The 16667-nt window shown below is 43.8% G+C and overlaps 9 protein-coding genes across 9 annotated transcripts, besides 24 other annotated features; all 9 read left to right on the forward strand.

The window, feature by feature from the left end:
• Nucleotides 1-170: part of a mobile genetic element that runs on past the window's edge.
• Nucleotides 1-1595: part of a sequence feature (areas not merged during assembly with more than two copies in the genome that could not be assigned to a particular haplotype) that runs on past the window's edge.
• Nucleotides 183-312: a microsatellite.
• Nucleotides 360-522: a microsatellite.
• Nucleotides 560-599: a sequence feature (AT_rich).
• Nucleotides 1200-1631: a mobile genetic element.
• Nucleotides 1596-1658: a sequence feature (haploid, non-Esmeraldo-like haplotype).
• Nucleotides 1627-1688: a sequence feature (T-rich).
• Nucleotides 1659-16667: a sequence feature (heterozygous, non-Esmeraldo-like haplotype).
• Nucleotides 1847-1871: a sequence feature (AT_rich).
• Nucleotides 2017-2044: a sequence feature (AT_rich).
• On the forward strand, nucleotides 2254-2961 carry Tc00.1047053507723.90 (hypothetical protein, conserved; the record flags this gene model as incomplete). Its single annotated transcript, XM_811552.1, has 1 exon — nucleotides 2254-2961. The coding sequence occupies one exon, from the start codon at nucleotides 2254-2256 to the stop codon at nucleotides 2959-2961; it is 708 nt and encodes a 235-aa protein (XP_816645.1).
• Nucleotides 3263-3289: a microsatellite.
• Nucleotides 3357-3387: a microsatellite.
• Nucleotides 3391-3422: a repeat region.
• Nucleotides 3451-3487: a microsatellite.
• On the forward strand, nucleotides 3523-3897 carry Tc00.1047053507723.100 (cytochrome c oxidase subunit IX, putative; the record flags this gene model as incomplete). The annotated part of the gene is made up of 1 exon (XM_811553.1): nucleotides 3523-3897. The coding sequence occupies one exon, from the start codon at nucleotides 3523-3525 to the stop codon at nucleotides 3895-3897; it is 375 nt and encodes a 124-aa protein (XP_816646.1).
• Nucleotides 3945-3970: a sequence feature (AT_rich).
• Nucleotides 4062-4084: a microsatellite.
• Tc00.1047053507723.110 (acetyltransferase, putative) lies at nucleotides 4154-5002 on the forward strand (the record flags this gene model as incomplete). Its single annotated transcript, XM_811554.1, has 1 exon — nucleotides 4154-5002. The coding sequence occupies one exon, from the start codon at nucleotides 4154-4156 to the stop codon at nucleotides 5000-5002; it is 849 nt and encodes a 282-aa protein (XP_816647.1).
• Nucleotides 5045-5081: a microsatellite.
• Nucleotides 5128-5148: a sequence feature (AT_rich).
• On the forward strand, nucleotides 5261-5752 carry Tc00.1047053507723.120 (hypothetical protein, conserved; the record flags this gene model as incomplete). Its single annotated transcript, XM_811555.1, has 1 exon — nucleotides 5261-5752. One exon carries the CDS (start codon nucleotides 5261-5263, stop codon nucleotides 5750-5752), a length of 492 nt encoding a protein of 163 aa, XP_816648.1.
• Nucleotides 5795-5826: a microsatellite.
• On the forward strand, nucleotides 6392-8542 carry Tc00.1047053507723.130 (eukaryotic translation initiation factor 3 subunit 8, putative; the record flags this gene model as incomplete). Its single annotated transcript, XM_811556.1, has 1 exon — nucleotides 6392-8542. The coding sequence occupies one exon, from the start codon at nucleotides 6392-6394 to the stop codon at nucleotides 8540-8542; it is 2151 nt and encodes a 716-aa protein (XP_816649.1).
• Tc00.1047053507723.140 (hypothetical protein, conserved) lies at nucleotides 8679-9347 on the forward strand (the record flags this gene model as incomplete). The annotated part of the gene is made up of 1 exon (XM_811557.1): nucleotides 8679-9347. One exon carries the CDS (start codon nucleotides 8679-8681, stop codon nucleotides 9345-9347), a length of 669 nt encoding a protein of 222 aa, XP_816650.1.
• Nucleotides 8704-8725: a microsatellite.
• Nucleotides 9478-10374, forward strand: Tc00.1047053507723.150 (hypothetical protein, conserved; the record flags this gene model as incomplete). Its single annotated transcript, XM_811558.1, has 1 exon — nucleotides 9478-10374. The coding sequence occupies one exon, from the start codon at nucleotides 9478-9480 to the stop codon at nucleotides 10372-10374; it is 897 nt and encodes a 298-aa protein (XP_816651.1).
• On the forward strand, nucleotides 10561-11682 carry Tc00.1047053507723.160 (hypothetical protein, conserved; the record flags this gene model as incomplete). Its single annotated transcript, XM_811559.1, has 1 exon — nucleotides 10561-11682. The coding sequence occupies one exon, from the start codon at nucleotides 10561-10563 to the stop codon at nucleotides 11680-11682; it is 1122 nt and encodes a 373-aa protein (XP_816652.1).
• Nucleotides 11762-11792: a microsatellite.
• Nucleotides 11941-15901: a mobile genetic element.
• Nucleotides 15955-15989: a sequence feature (AT_rich).
• Tc00.1047053507723.189 (protein disulfide isomerase, putative) lies at nucleotides 16124-16667 on the forward strand (the record flags this gene model as incomplete). Its single annotated transcript, XM_811560.1, has 1 exon — nucleotides 16124-16667. A coding segment is annotated over one exon (544 nt), but the record flags the coding sequence as incomplete, so codon positions are not given.

The raw sequence follows: 16667 nt of genomic DNA on the forward strand, positions 1-16667 counted from the left end.
ATTTCTAATCCTAGGAAAGTGCGGCATGTCACGAGAGTGGATATCAGAAAATATATGTATATACTTGAAGCTAAAAATGATGCGAATCTATTGTCTCTCCGTTCACCCCTTCCTTCTGCCCCATTTGCTTAATAACTATAGATGAGTTCAGGATCCGGCCAGCGGCCCAGCCAAATAGCCTGATTTGCTTATTTATTTATTCGATAATTAAAAATTATTTATTTACATTTAATTATTGAATTATTTTATATTTTCAATAATATTGATTTATTTATTTCCACATTTATTTACAATCATACTTTTTTTATTTATAATTATAACTCATTATCAACAACTATCCAGTTATGTTCGTTTATAAATATTTATTTACATTTACTTCCTTATTTGGCTATTTAAATTAATTTATCTATATTTGTTTTCTTAGTTAAACTTATTCACGTTCATATTTGTTTGCCTTTATCTATTCTTAATTTATATTTTTTATTTATTTTTATTTATTGATTTTTTCTTTATTTATATATTATTTGTATTTCCAACTTGTTGATTGATCGATCAACCGATTTTTATTTACTTAATTTATTATTTATCTTTATTTATTTGCAATCACATTATTTATAGGTATAGATTAACCTCCTCTCTCTCTCTCTCTCTTCATTACCTTTAGATCGGTCCTTGTGTATAGAATAATTCGTCATTTTGTCTTTTTACTCATTTTTCAATATAACTAAAAAGATAACGTTGTTGTCAAATATCCATCGATTCCTACACTTGCATGCCCCGTTCTCTCCCATTCCTTGCGTCTTCTTCCGATAAACCCAATGGCCCGCACATCGCCCACCACCCGCCGGGTAAAATTGCGAAGGGGACCCCCACCCGCCACAGAGTGAGCGGCAGCGGGGGCCGCGACACGCGGACCTTCCTTTCCGCCGCTCGCCCCGCCACGCGCCGCGCGGAGCCAAGAAGGGGCGGGCGACGCCCCATCCTTGCCGGGGCGGGATGTGTCTCCCAAAGCCTGGGGCCGAACCCGCTTGTGGGGCGAGGGCCCGCGTCTCCCGTCGTGTTTGGCTTGCTATTTTCAACTTTCCTTCCGGATCGGGGGTGTTTTTTACGCCGACTGCCGCGGTGGTGGCCTGTGAAAGGGCCTTTTGGTTATTTTATTTCTTATGAAACGAAACGGTCTTAGAGGGATTTTTTGTTTTAGGAGCTTGTGAAAAGAATGATCGCGGGAGAGCTGGCTAACTTAATTAATGTATGTTTATATCCTGATAAACGAATGCATTCTTTATGATACTTTCTACCGTATGAATCTTTTGGGAAGAACGCGACTTTGTAGGGGCAGGGAGCCGATAGAGGCCAGATAATTTTTGTTTTTATTTTGCCATCCCACCCACCCCCTTGATTCCCACCACGCGGCGGGGTCTTGTGGTTGGAGGACCCCAAAGTCTGCCACTTCGTAAGTAATAATATTTTAAATCCTAACTGAGGACAAAGGACCATGCTGGTGGTCCAGAGAATTTTATATATTGAATGAAAAGAAAACATTGAAGCAATTAACTAACGAACCTTTTTTCTTGAATTGTTTGGTTTCCATAGATACTTTCAGGATCCGGCCAGCTGCCCGGAAGATTATTCTACTTTATATTTATTTTGCTTTAATGTTTTTGTTTTTTTTTCTATATATTTGATTTGCGATGGGTTATGTTAGGTTAGAAAAAATATTTGTGATTTTTTCTTGGCTATTTGGTGATTTTGAATGGAACCGTGTTTTTTGAATTTGCTTTCCAGCTATTTTTTTCATTTATTGTTAGATATTATTGTTTATTGGGAGAAAAAGTGTATTTGGAGGAATATAATTTTTTAAATTTAATTTTGCTTGTTATTGTTATTTGTTATTCCGATAGACACTAAAATTTTATTTTTGGATAATTGTGTCATTTTTTTTTTTCTGTGTATGTGTTTGCTTCATAAATATTGGTATTAAAACTAAGTAAATTGATATAAAAATTTAGAGGAATGTAATATTTTTAAGTAAAAAAAATTAATTCTCAGTTTTTTTTTTTTCTGTGATTTTTTGTATTCTATACTGTTTCTCCTCCGCATTGTTCAACTTAATTATCATTATTATTATTGCTTTTTTGTTGCTGATTATTTATCGTTGTTTGTGAAATGTTACTTTAATTTATTGCATTCCTTTTTTTGTTTTGTTTTGTTTTCTGTGCGCTCATCTTAAAAAAGAAAGGTGCTTAAATCAAGATGTTTTCGCCTCTTTCAGATATCACCAATGTTCAAACAGCGCTTTCTGGTAAATATGTAAAGAACAATTCCACTATTATTTCAAAAAAGGTTGCGATCAAACGCCATAATCCTTACGGTTGGAAGTGTCTTGAAGATTCTTTGGTAACTTCATGTACAGCATTTCTTTCAGAGGGAGCGAGCCTGATAAAGATTCCTGCTAAACAAGAGCTTTTTGCAGAAAAGGATGAGGCTCCACCAACCCCTACCATGCCTCCTGTTTGTAACGTACTTGTTCAATTTAAATGTCATCAAAAGGAGTTTTCTTCTCCTTTTCTTGCCGCCAAGGGTCAATATGTTGTGGTTCAAGGTGACAGAGGAATCGATATTGGGGTTGTTATCCGTTTGAATACTGAAGGTTGTAAGACATATGTGGAACGTTCCGGACCAACTGGAAGTATTCTCCGTCATGCAACACAGCGAGAGGTAGATTACTGGGCTACTGATCTCAAGGAGGATGAGGCTATTGCTGTTTCTTTTTGTCAACAGCGTGTCCAGCGTCACGGTTTTGATATGGAGATACTTCACGCCGAGTACCAATTTGATAAGAAGAAGCTCACATTCTATTATTCCGCGAAGTCACGGATTGACTTTGTACAACTTTTGAAGGAGCTTTACAGGGAGTTTGGTTGCCGTATTTGGATGGAAAAAGTGCGGATACAAGACTAAAGCAAGAGTAATGGAATAGAGAAAAAAGGGTGATATGGGGACAAAGCAAATATAAGGAATTTTAGAACAAGATTTTTGGGATTAGATACGAAACCTGTGAATAGAAGGGAAACGGCTTTTTAAACCCTTTTTCTATTTACTTTTGACCTGGAGCACCCTTGCTCACGTGCTAGAAAAAAAATTCTTTGGTAGCGCTCACACGTCACATATAGAAACCGTTTTGTTTGAATTAGATTTTTTATTTCAATTTATTTTAATCTCTTCCTTTCATAGTACTTTTTTCCCCCTTACGAAAAAGTTGTTTTTTTTTTTTTTTTTTTTTTTTTTTACATGTTGTCTTTTTCAGTTGAATTTGACTTATTTATTTATTTTGTTTTTTTACTTTTGAACAACTCTTTTTTTCCTTTTTTTTTTTTTTCTTTTTTTATCCTCTTTCCCTCTTTCCCTCTTTCTCTCTCTTTGTGCGTGTGTATCCAACATTGTATATCGATTATTATTATTATTATTATTATTATTATTATTATTAGTAAAGGCATCGAAAAGAAGTGAATTCTCTGAAAGATGTTCCGCTCTGCCTTGGTTACCACTAGGCGAACATACTTAAATGCCTTCAATGCGAAGGCCAAGGCTCGTCCAAATTTTGGCCTTCGAGGAGTTGGATTTTGGACGAGTGAGGTTTACCACAAACCGGGCCAAAACTATTGGATGGCTCTTTGTGTCAGTGGACCGTTTTTAATCATTGGTGCTATTATGTACGATGGATTTTGGGCAAAACTGGACGATATTGCCGGCGGCGGGCCAAGTCATCTTGACTATGGATGGCGCAAACAGGACCGAAAACCGTGGGACTTCGCCTTTGATATTGGTGAAGGGTATGCAGCTGGTCCTCCAACTCTCAGACCAGCCCCGGGCGCCGTGGATCTAGGACACCACTAGGGAAGTAGGAAAGGGTTTCAAAGAGGGAGTTGATGGGATTTTTGTAGTATTTTTATTTTTATTATTTTTTTATGGTTTAGGAAGTTTTATGCATTTGAAGGAAAATTGATGTTTAAAAATTTTGTTGGTTGCTGTGGAGAACTGTAATATTTTATTTTTAACATTTATTACTATTATTATTATTATTGAAACCTTTTTTTTCTCGTATTTATTGTAAAACTTCAGTTTTCTTCCTAAAAAACAACAACAAAGGTTCATGAAACGCAAAAGGTTGGACGGTTTTACGATAAAGACTCTTTTTCGGGAGTATATGGTGGAATATCTGCATTGCGGATTTGTGGGCAAAGAGGATTTTACTGATGTCTTTATGTGTGAAGCGTGTCTTTCTTGGTTATCATCAGCACGAGAATTGAGAGAACATATGGAAGTGTGTCCATATCGATTTTGGGTTCCAGGGGATGAGATTTACCGTTGTCGTAGGAGGCGATTTGTCGTCTTTGAAATTGATGGACGAAAAATGGCATCCGTTCCATATACCCGGCGCATTGCTAGACTTGCCAAGCATTTTATTGAAGAAAAAACTACCTTGGATGATTTGCACTTTTTTGCCATCGTTGTATTATTTGAGGTTGATGACTATGGTTATCATTTTGTTGGGTATTTTAGTAAGGAGTGGAGAAAAAGTGTGGCTTGCAATAATTCACTTTCCTGTGTAATGGTACTTCCGCCATACCGCAATAAGGGGTATGGAGCTTTTCTAATTAAAATTTCCTACGAGATGGGAAGGATAGAGGGAATTCCAGGCTCTCCCGAGAGACCATTGAGTGCGGCAGGAAAAAAGGTCTTTATTCGAATCTGGCGGGAGGAAATTCTTCAAGCAATATTTTCTCTCAATGAGGAAGGACTTCCACTGACAATGAATTTGCTTTCGTGGGAAAGTGGAATGGCAGTAGAAGATGTTGCTGTGGCGCTTCATCGGCTTAACGCAGTTTTTTTTGTGAACAAGCATGGTCCTTTACTCCATCTTCCTTCAGGCACGAAGGCTTTTGCAAAAAGGAGAGGAATGTTAAATATCAAGTCGCTTATTTGGACGTCTTTGCATTAGATTTACCTTTTATTTGGCTTATTTTTGATATTTTCACCTGCGATATATATATATATATATATTATATATATATATATATGTTCTCGTGAAAAATGTGTCTGGAATTTCTGGATAGGTGTTTTGCGATTATTATTTTTTTTTTTTTACTTTGTTCTTGTTGGTCCCCAATTTTCTTTACCTGCTCTTTTGGCTTAAATTATTTTTCTAGAGGAGTTTCGGGCTCGGAGCATAAATAAAAATTCAAAACCACATATATACATGGAGTTACTGCGAGTTCGAGGACTGGTGTTTTATTTTGGTGTGGAATTTTGTAGATTGACAATACTGCGTTGCTTTAGTGAATATGGTATGCTGTATGACATTCTTTTGGATGTTCCCCGTGGTGAAGCTCTCGTGTCATATACTGAATCTGCATCTGCTCAGGATGCATATTTAAAAATGAACGGGTTTTTGCTTTTTGGTGAGGCGATAGAGGTAAGTATCACTACAGCTCCAGCTTCGGATATACCCGGATGCCGAGTGACGTATAGACGTTCACAATCTCTGATCCTGCGGGGTGCCTCATCTCTTTGGGTGGAGTTAAATTTGAAGCACGTAAAGGGAGTAAATCAAATTGTATTTGTTGATCCAAATACCACAATTGTTTTCTTTGCAAACCAAAGAATTTCAACAATGATCAAGAAGCTTTTTGATGGACGCATTGATTATAAAGGGAATCCCGTTTCTATCTTATATTTGAAACAGGCTTAGATTATATTGAAATAAGGGTATATTTGTCCCTTGGCTCCCCAATTTTTTTTTTTTTTTTTTTTTTTTTTTTTTTTGAAGGGTGTCCTCATGCATCTTCAAGGAATGATAAAGGAAGTGTATCATATGCAAAATGAGAGTTGGATTACACTTAAAAGAACAGATTCTGAACTAAGAATTCTCTGTGCTTTTCTTGAACGACTGCTGTTTTTGTTGGGTCCAACAGTTTCTTCAGAAGCCCAAGGTAGATTGAGAAATTGCAATGCATGATGGAATGTTGTGGTTATCAGGATATGTTCCCTCAAGAATTACAAGGAAAAATAATAAAAAAAACATACAGACGAAAGGGATTATTTCTGAAAATGGTTGATGTAGGCGGGAAAGTTGTGTTTCACGGGGCGGTTTTACACATTAGTCCTACCCCGAAATCTTGAGCTGTAACTGAATTCCTTGTTGCTATCAGATTCTTCACATTTGTGTATAGAAAACAGACTTTTTTTTTGCCTTTTTTGCCTCTTCCTCCCTGTTGCTTGTGAGTTTCACCCGCAGGAGATTCTTATTATCATTGTTGTTATCTTATCGAGTTTTAACTAACTTCTTATTACTTTTTATTAATTTTTTTAGCTGAAAAGTTTTTAAATAATGAGCAACTTTTTTGATGTCAGCGACAGTGATGAAAGTCTGGATGAGGTCATACATCACGATGAGCAGGTGGAAAGGAAGGTGGCACAAATTGACCCCAAGTGGTTTGAGGTGACCGATGATGAGGACGCGGATGAAAGGCAAGTGGTTCTGTCCCGCAATGAGAAGTCACTGAACGAAATCCAGACCACCTGTGACCTTTTTGATTTTAACGTCGACCATGAATCTTGGTCGGAGGCGGAAAAGGCTTTTATTCAGCTAAGACAAAAGGCGTCGGCACATAAAGAAAAGTTTAAGGTGATTCCGTGGCCATTTTTGGAATGTCTTCGGAACACCCCCGACCTATCTGAAAAAATGGATGAGAAGGAAACATTTAAAAGGCCAGAGGATTTTTACAGCTTGAAAAGGCTAATCAAGGCCCTCCAAGAATTGACTGAAATCCATAAGAATGATATTGAAAGGTTACATGACGAGGAAAGCGAAGAGGACGGTGGTGATGAAGGACAGGGTGAGGAGGAAAAGGAACTCACTGAGGAAGATATTACACAGGAGCTGAAGCAATCAGTAATACAAAAGGGGAAAAGGGCCGCGAGATGCCAGAAACTGGCCCAAGAAAGCAAGAAAAGAGGCCTTACAGCACTTCGTATCACCGCCCTGGGAATCCTGGCAGAAGCGCTCCTTGAAGAAGATACACGTTTGCCCTACGTTGCCACCGCCACTTGGACGAAATCCTTTGATGCTGTGAGTCGAATCTATTCACTAATAACTGAAAATCCGGCAATAGCAGTCAAAGAAGTCTTTTCTGGAGATCTCACAAGCAAACGAGCTGTGATTATGGATGGTTTGTGCGGTTTATTGCAAAAGCTTCACGTTCATTTACAGCGCATCGCGCAGTTTAAAACAGGTGCCACGGATGAATACTTTGAAATAATTCAGTTGGAAAATCAACTAGTGGACCTGGCAGACTCTGTTCTCGGTTACTACCAGCAGCGCAAGCGTGGAAAGGCAATTTGCTGTCAAATTCTCATCGATATTCTCGGCTCAAGAAGGCAACAGGCTCATGATATTCTCTATCACAAAATGACTCGTCTGACTCGCAACATTGTCACTACCTCTGTAATTGAAACGGTCCGTGAGCTTTATCAAGAAATTCTCGTCATAGGAAATGAAGAGGCAAAGTGTAGTGCCCTTCTTTACCTCGCATATCAGATGGGATTGGAAGGAAAGTATCGAGACGGACGAGATCTCGTTCTTCGGTCTGGTGTGGAAGAAACCGTAGAAAAATCCGTTCATCTTGCCATTTTGTACAACAGAGTTATTGCGCAACTTGGCTTGGCTTCTTTTGCAGCGGGTGATGTCATTCAAGCTTACAACCTCCTCAGCTCTTTGTGGTCTAATCGGAACCATGATGTTTTGATTAGCCAACGGATGCCAGATTACGTGAAAGAAAATGATGAAGAGGAGCTGAAGTTTCGCGATTTGCTGGTGCCTCCACACGCTTACATTCAGCATGCTCAGTTGGAGCTTGCAACGATGCTTTCTACTCTTGTGGTGGATACGCCAAAGGAAGCCAAAAAGCCTTATGAGGGTAGTCGTCATCAAAGCTATTTCTTCCGGATAATCAACCAAATGGCGTATCAGCCGTTATTGGGTGATCCAGTGGAATTCAGAGAGCAACTAACAGCAGCCTACATTAATCTAAAACTGGGCGATTATGCAAAGGCCAGTGAAGTCATCAAAAGCATGGGTGCATGGTCCATGATGCCAAATGGTGACGAGGCTCTAAAAACATTTTTGCAGCATTTAAAAGAAGCAGCCTTCCGCATATTCTGTTACAATAATCGGTGTAATTTTGCCACGATATCTGTGGATTTGATGATGAAAAAGTACGGGTTAGATGAGAATGAAGTAAAGTGCATAATCAACGACATTATCTCGGAAAGCAACAGCTCACTCATAGCTTTCTGGGATAGGGAAGACAAGTACCTTCATGTTGACCGAAGCAATACTTCTCGACTTCAGTATTTGGTGGAGGGGATCGCAGAAAGTGTTGTTGAAGTTGCACAGTACTCGGAGAGGCGTGTGCGTGATAGTGACTTCAGAGGACGTGGACGTGGGCGCGGTCGAGGACGTGGTAGAGGAGGATTTTAAATAAATATTATAAGGTATATATAACCACCGTTTTAAAGGTAAAAGCAATAACTAGAAACGAGGGCGGGTAATTGCAACATTGTTTTTTCGTCCCAGCCCATATCTGGTAATGAAAAGGATTTCGGCTGCTTTTTGAATGTTTTTCTTATTATTCTTTCTGCATTATTATTATTATTATTATTACTTGATTGTTTTTGATGTTGTGTTTTTGCTTTTGGTGCGAATAGCAAGGTGGATGTCGGCACTGGAGGAACATGCCTTTTTGGAGTTACTCAGGCAAATTGAAAAGGAAAGATATGCCCCAAATCTTGGAGAGCGAGCCATTCTTTGTCGTACGTTGAATAGTGCATTCAACCCTATTGGAATGTACTTTGCATCGGTTGGCGCCCTTTGCGGTCTTATTGGCGCCAATCATACGCAACGGCTCTTCTGGAGAATGTTTGGTATGTTAATGGGATCAATGTATTCCTTTGAAGCCTCGTGGGCATTTCAAGAGCGGCAGCCGTGCTTTAGTTTCTTTAACGACATTCGATCGGTGGATGGGCAGCTGAGAGAAAAGGCAAGCGAGTACCACTTGGTGGTACACCTGCAAAGCGATCACCGACGGCCTTTCCAGGTCCTCTTTGATTTTTTTACATTCGACAAAACATCAAAATGGCTGATTTCATCTCGTTCCATTTCTGTGGATCCAGCGTTGTGGCTTCCTCATTTTAGAATGGAGTGGTTCGAGGGGTTGCCGTTGGACCCACTGACTATTTGGTACTGGGGGTTTGCGTTGTCTTATTACAAACCAAAAATAAGATGAAGTGAGAGTTTTTTTTATTAATGTGGATGAGTTTGAGTTATCAACGACGAGTTGATGGTCATGACGCTCGTCTGGTTGTCTATACGCGATAACTCTGTATTTTTCCATTTTAACTTTGCTCTTTGTAAAGATGTCTTCTAGTTTTTCTTTTTTGCCTTTTTTGTTTGGTTTTGTTTTTGGTCCTGGATTCTTTTTACGAATCACTTCACCCTTGGAGGCTTTGACTGGAATGCAAAAAAGGATTCCAGATGCAAACAGTGTGGGGGAATGGGATTACAAACCAGTCTTGATTCCGAGGGAGAAGTACGCAAAAATAGCACATGGGCGAAACATTTTTTTGGCAACGTGTCTTGGTGGGGCTGCCTTGGTGTGGGGAGTTAGCCTGATTCCACAGTGGCTGATTTACCGCTCCTTGAGGCGAATGTACCAGACATATTGTCGTGGTCGAGTGTTGGATCTGACGCCAAAAATAGCGGATGCCAGCAATGTCCGACTTTATGAGATGTCTAAAGCAATTCGTGTAGAGTTTATCGTGGATCAAAAAGTTATTGATGATGGGCGATACAAAATTGATGGGTCCCTCCCCGAAGCAGTGCAGGCGGAACGACGGAAAGCCATGACTTTGGATTTTATGGTCAAGAACGATCACAACTGGGTTGGAAGCACAGTTGTTTTTGACATCATTGAAAAGGGAGAGACAAAAATGCCCGATTTCCAAAAGTACGACACTGTTGTGATCCGAAATGAGCTCTTGAACAGAAGTGAAGATGATGCGCGTCAGTTTCTCAATGCCGCTTTGACTTATGTCGCAAAAGACGGCTATTTGCTACTAATGGATTTTGGGAGTCCTTCTTGGCCAAAACTACAGTCTTGTGTGCGCTGGTTCAACTCTTTGACGAGAAGCTCCATGCACCTGACGCACAATTATAACAAATGGATCAGGGATGATGCTCGTTACTTGCTGATTGAGGAACACCGATGTCTAATGGGTTTCCATTATGCATTGGCCCTTCGGCCAAAATCATGAGGTTTTTTCGCTGGTTTTTGACATGTTTCTTTGTTGCTTAAATGTTTTGTTCCCGAAGGAATTTGTCACTGATGCCGTGATTTTTCCTCTTTTCCTTCCTTAACGCGGCCAATGTCACAACCTCGAATTTGCTTTTCCTTCTTGTTTGAACGATCAGGTCGTAAGTTGAAAACAATCTCTGTGTAGATGGATGATACACAGGAAGAAGCTGTTCGGGAGTTGAAAAAGCATCTCCAGGAACTGGAGGACACGCTTTCAGCTCAAGAGAAGATCCTGCGAAATCGAAGTCAAAAAATGGCCTCAATATTGGTATCGGTTGTAAATACCGAACGGGCTCTTGATGAAAACGCGGATGAGTTGAGGGAAACTCAGTTGCAACTCGAAAATGTAGTGGCTGATAATCGGATAGCGCATACAGAGCGAGAAAGAATTCAGACTGCATCTGATGGTTGCCTACCGCGCGATGAATATGTGCGTGAACTCTCGGAAGCTGACGCAGGCCTGAAGGAAAAGCAGGGCCAGGTTCAAGACCTTGTAGCGCAGGTGGAGTCACTGAATGAGTCTGCCGAGAGTGCGGAGGCCCGACGGCGTCTCACCTTAGTGAGTCTTATAACCATTTTGGATGATCTGCACACATCATTAACTCGCAGCATCCAACGCGTCCCACATGAGGAAGATGCAAGGGCGCGGGGTGTACTGAGAGCCATACGCGAACTCTCCCGTGAGCGCGAACGGGCAATTGGATACTGTGTAAGAAAGAAGCGCGAGGTTACAGATGTCATTGAACTGAAGAAGCAGAGAGTGAATGAGCTAGCTTTAGACCTACAGAAAAACCTATCGGTCATTGTTGAAGATCAGGAAAAGTCTGCCCTTAGTGTTGTGGAAAAAATACAAGAAGAACGCAATGCACTTCGCGAAGAAGTTGAGAGTATAAAGACTGCGAATCAGCGCCTATGGGATGTACTTCGTGACACCAAATATTCCTCAGACTCCGTTCAGGGTGGGGATTCTAAACGAGAGGTTGCCATTTCCGTGAATGATGCTCTTCGCATAACTGCCGGTGTTGAGGAGGAAAAGGAGCAACTTCGTGAACAATTAAAGTTGTTTGAGGCCAAGCGGACGAAATTACAGCGACTCATAGAGGAACTGAGAGCGAGCATAAATACAGACATGGAAAAACATGCACTGAAGTTGAGGGACCTTAAACGTGAGATTCAAGTCCAGCAATACGAAAGTCACAAACTTGAAGGTGAAAACCGGAAACTGAAGTCCTTATGCGACTCATTGGCCGTGACACTTGAGGCGTGACACCGGAAGTCTTTATGAATATGACGTGCTTATGTCTTTCCCAGCTGGAATTTTTTTTTATTAGTGTTATTATTTTTGTTATATACATATATATATATATATACATATATGTTTTTTTTCTTTGGGAATTTCTTTTTCATGGAGAAAGGAAAAGTGTATTGCTCTTGTTGTTTTATTCTGTGCATATTGTATTCTGTATTTTGTAGCGTCTTGGCAAAAATGCACAGTGGTCAAGCTGCCAGTTGCATCCATTCCCTTTTTTTTTTTTTTTTGACAGCCTGACCGGACACATGCCTGTTGGTTTAAAGTAATGGCAGCGAATTCCTTTACACGGCGACGGAGTGACGCAAAAATGGCGCTCCTATGGCGATATTCAGGTGCCGCTCGCCTTTGTTGATGAAAACGGGCCGTCGGATGCAATGTTAACTGTTGCCGCCTCCACGACAGGATTACGCTTGTTTTCGGGATCTACCACCAGACACTGTGGGGATTCGAGCCTTACAGGACATATTGCGAATCTCCGGGCGCCTCAATTACCCAATTTTGAAACCCAAGCGCTCCTGCCCATCGTGTGGGGGCGGCCCGGGAGTTGGGCACCAACAAGGGCTCCTCATTTGCTGAAAGGGAGCGATCGAGCACTGACTACACGAACGCCGTGGACGTGCCGAATCGAAACGCTCAGCTTCATTCGCAGGTGGAAGAGGCGCATAATAGCCTATCGGTATGCGAATCTGACATTGCGCGCGCCGGCGGTCATAAGGAGGAATGAGAATACACGCTCGCCGGACGCGAACAGCAGTTGGAGGCTAACCGCGCCCAACCACAGGAACGAGAGGCACGCGTTAGCGCTAGAGAGGCGCGGCGAGCCGGGAAGAGGTCTCCACCTCTCGGAGAGGTCCGACAGATGGACCTGTCGCGTGTCACAATAAGGCCGAATACGGCGTTACCAAAAAACCACATTAAAAGCATCGCTTGATGGCTGGGGGCGCGCCGTCACGCACGGCCCAACGGACTCCGGCGCGAGAGAGACGGCAGGTTATTCCTCCAGACGTCTCAGGGCAATTTTGGGTGACCACATTACTATCACTTGACGCCTTTGCCCTCCAGCACTTCTCCCCTTGGACGATAATTCCGCTACAGGAAAAGAGGGACGAATGTTCCGCGCCTTCGACGTCACCACTCGGGCCGCGTATATGGGATGAGGGCGTTTCCGGAGTCGTTGCCGACCTCCGGTGCGCACACAAATATTGGCAACATGCGGACCAGACCAAACTTGCCTTTGAGTGTTTGGTTGCGTGGATCAGCGCGCTGGAAGCGGAGCGGGATTCCACCGATCAGTTTATGAACTTTGGCAGGATCTTACTGCAGGAATTCCGGATGCGGCTCATGATGACGTCCGATCCCGGCATCCCGCTCTCCAAACCGCGCGCCCTTCCTTACACCGCCGTTCATGAGGCTGACACCTTTGCGAGGGCATCCCAGCCTCTCGCGGAACGGCGAGGGACGCAAATATCGTTGCGATGCCAGTTATGTCATGTTCATGGAACCGTAATATCTAAAAGCAATGTGCGCCCGAGAGGAAGTTACTCGCAGCGCGGACGGCCGTCAGAAAGCGGCAAGGGGGCTGACGACGGCAGCTCCATCCAATCCGCCACCTCCCACCAATCCGCACAGGCAGCGCACCGCGCCGCCGATGCTCCACCCGATCTTTCAAATTGCCCGACGAAATCGTCGAGAAGGGCAATGGAGCTTATCCGTAAACGACGCTCGACTGTGGTACGACGAATTACCGATATCCCCGCTTTGGGCCAGTTATATGAGGAAAGCAAACGAGGTCGCTCGAGAGATGTGTGCGCCGTCAACGTGGGAGCAGAGAATGTCCCTAGCAGGGCAATTCACAACCTTTTGCTGCACGCACGAACAGCCGATGAACGAGGAGAGCTGCGCGGCCTTTTTGATGGCAATCGAAGAAGGCGCGCACCTTGACAACGGAAGGGATGAGTCAAGTTATCCGCGGCCGGACCGATTGGAAGGAGCGTGTTGTCTTACGACTCGCGTGGATGACAGCGAGATGTTGGTCCGAGATTGCGGCCTTAACCCCCAACAATTTCACTCTGGAGCCGGACGGGGCCTTAATTTTGGATTGGTCCGTGGCGCCAAGGACGGCGAGGGCGGATCCCCACCGCGCCTCGCGGTTCGTGAGGATACGAGGGCAGGAGGACGTCTTAGACACAATAAATTTATGCAGGACACTTCAAGAAAACGAAGAGCTCACGAATATTACGACTGTTCAAATCGAACGAGTTCTGGCTCCTTGGGAAGCCACGGCGCATTCCATAAAACAAGGTGCGTTGCGGCACGCTGCTCAAATCGTGGCGACATACAATTTGGACCCACACGTGATCTCGCAGTTGGCGAAGCACGTCGACCCGTTCGGCCTTTCCCAGAATACTGTTCGATATTTGTGGAGGTACACCACACTGCTGACCCAGGTGTCGTCGCTGTTCGCATTGATGTGAGGGGAGAAACTGCGGAAGGGCAGGAACCCTGGTTGAGAGCGGAGGAGCGTTTTTCTATGATTTTAATCACAACCATGCTGCTACAATAACGAGACGTGCGACAAGGACGCGTCCGGCCACTCCACAAGATGAACGAGCCATCCCGCTACAGCAGCAAGCCAACGTGCCCGTGTTGAACCTAGAGTGGATTAAAAGTCGGTTGAATCCGGCCACCTTGGAGAGTCTCATGCAAGTTTGGGGACTCGTCGGGCGGTCCCCTTTCCCTCAATCCTCCTCCGGTAAAGCGCGCAAAGGCTCACGGAGGATTCCAGAAGCTGACGCGCGTTTGTTACGAACAGCAGGAATAATCGAGGACGCTTCGTCCACAATAACAGGCGGATGGATAATACCCTTTTGGTTGTAGAGGAGAAAGCCACCGGTTTACGAAGATGGATTGCGTGGCCACGCGACAAGAACAGAGACGACCCTTACAAGGCGAATGTTCCTCCTTTACACATTTCCCATTGTTTGCCGCCTGTGATGGCTGAGGCCGTTTCCCGCCTGGATTTAAAGGCATCCTTTTTCCGAGTTTCTTTACCGCGGGAGACTCGGCATCTCTTTTGATGCCGCGTGGAGGACGGCACGCTGGTGGAGCTCACACGGCTCCCAATGGGATGCAAGGCCAGCCCAGGAATTCTCCAGATTATTATTACTTCGGCGATTGCGGGGGTGACGACGGTGGTTCACGCCTCTGGGCCGCACCTCCATTGGCGCGCGACGACGTTTGGATCGATAATATACGCATTGCAGGGTCGAAAAGCGGTGCGACATTGTGGGAAGCCCAGGTGCTTCGTAATGCGGACAGTTGTCGCGCCACGATGGGGGAGGATCGCGAATCGGGCGCCACGCAGTACACCTTTCTGGGGGTGCAATTTGATCACACTCACCGGGCGGTATCCCTGAGTGACAAGTTTGTCCGGTGTGTACGCGCCATGCCGTCGCTGAAGTATTTAACCATCCCGGAAATGGAGGTTGTGGCGTCACGTTTTTTGTACGCGGCGGCCATATTGCGCACGCGTTTATGCGACTACTACTTTTTTATAAAGGCGGTGCGACGCCGATTATCCGCACTTCACCAAGGGATTGTGCAGGAGACATCCCCGGCGAAACTACCGCCAGCAGCGGTTGGTTTGGATGAGAGATTACGACACACCATCGAGAATAATCGTAAGAGAAACAACAAGCCCACCGAGAGAGCATCGGCTGCCATCATCACGGACGCATCGCTCCATGGATGGAGAGCCGTTTTTATTCCAGACTCCGGCGACGTTAAAATTGCCGGAGGGAAATGGGAGAAGAAACCTTTTCTTATCATGCAGGCCGAGGCGCGCGCGGAACGCTTAGCCTTATCGGCCTTTTCCGCCGTCTTGCCACGCACCGTGGACGTTTGGGTGGACAACACTTTGCTGCAAGGAGCGGCGAATAAAGGCAGCTCAAAATCACACGCCATGACGTGGGAGCTGCAACGGATATACGAGTTTTAGGCTCTCGCGGAGTGCAGACATCCTCTGCTTACGTACGGTCTGCAGAAAACCCCACAGACGGCATATCACGCGGTCGTGTTTTTACACTTCAGGACTTGGCGAAGAGGAGCGACGGGCAGCGGCGCTGTCTTGTGGCTGGAAGGAGACCAAAGTCTTTCACTTATGTTATATATAAATATGCACCTACGTTCTGTTAAACTTTCAGTATGTAGTAAGCCCCGCTGTTTTTCTTATTTTTATTTTTTATTATATATTCTTTTTTTTACTCTGTTTCGTTTTTATAAATAAGTCCAGCATATAACTAGCAGCCCAGGCGAATATTATTGTGTCTCATCTTCTAGTCGTTATTTTTTGAAGACAAGCGTCAAACTTCTTTTAGGAAAAAAGGGATACACAATTATGATACATTTCATTTTTTTCGTTGCTCTTTTTTTTTGCTCGCTTCGGGCGGAGGGAAGTGAAGTTGTGGAAGCCACCGATAAAGATTTTGACGACGTCATTTCAAGTGGAGAGATTGCGCTTGTGAAGTTCTATGCTCCATGGTGCGGGCACTGTCAGAAACTTGCGCCGGAGTGGGAGAAGGCGGCCAAAGAGATTCCTAGCGGGGCGGTCATGGTGGATGTCGATTGCACCAAGGAAAGCAATTTGGCCCACAAGTACTCCATTAAAGGGTTTCCCACAATTATTCTCTTTCGTGACGGCAAAGAGGTGGAACATTACAAAGGCGGTCGCAAAAGTAGTGATATTGTAAACTACGTGAAGGCAAACCTTGGAACTGCAGTTGTCCATGTTGAGACTGCTGAAGAATTGGAAAAATTAACGGAAGAGCATAATGCTGTATGTGTGGGAGTGACCTCGGACATGGAATCCAGACTCTCGAAAACACTAGCGACTTCTGCAGAGGGCCTACGGATGAAAATGAAGTTTGTGGTTATTACGGATT

This window comes from Trypanosoma cruzi, genomic scaffold (assembly GCF_000209065.1).
Source record: "Trypanosoma cruzi strain CL Brener 1047053516377 genomic scaffold, whole genome shotgun sequence".
In the NCBI taxonomy this organism is placed as follows: Eukaryota; Euglenozoa; class Kinetoplastea; order Trypanosomatida; family Trypanosomatidae; genus Trypanosoma; species Trypanosoma cruzi.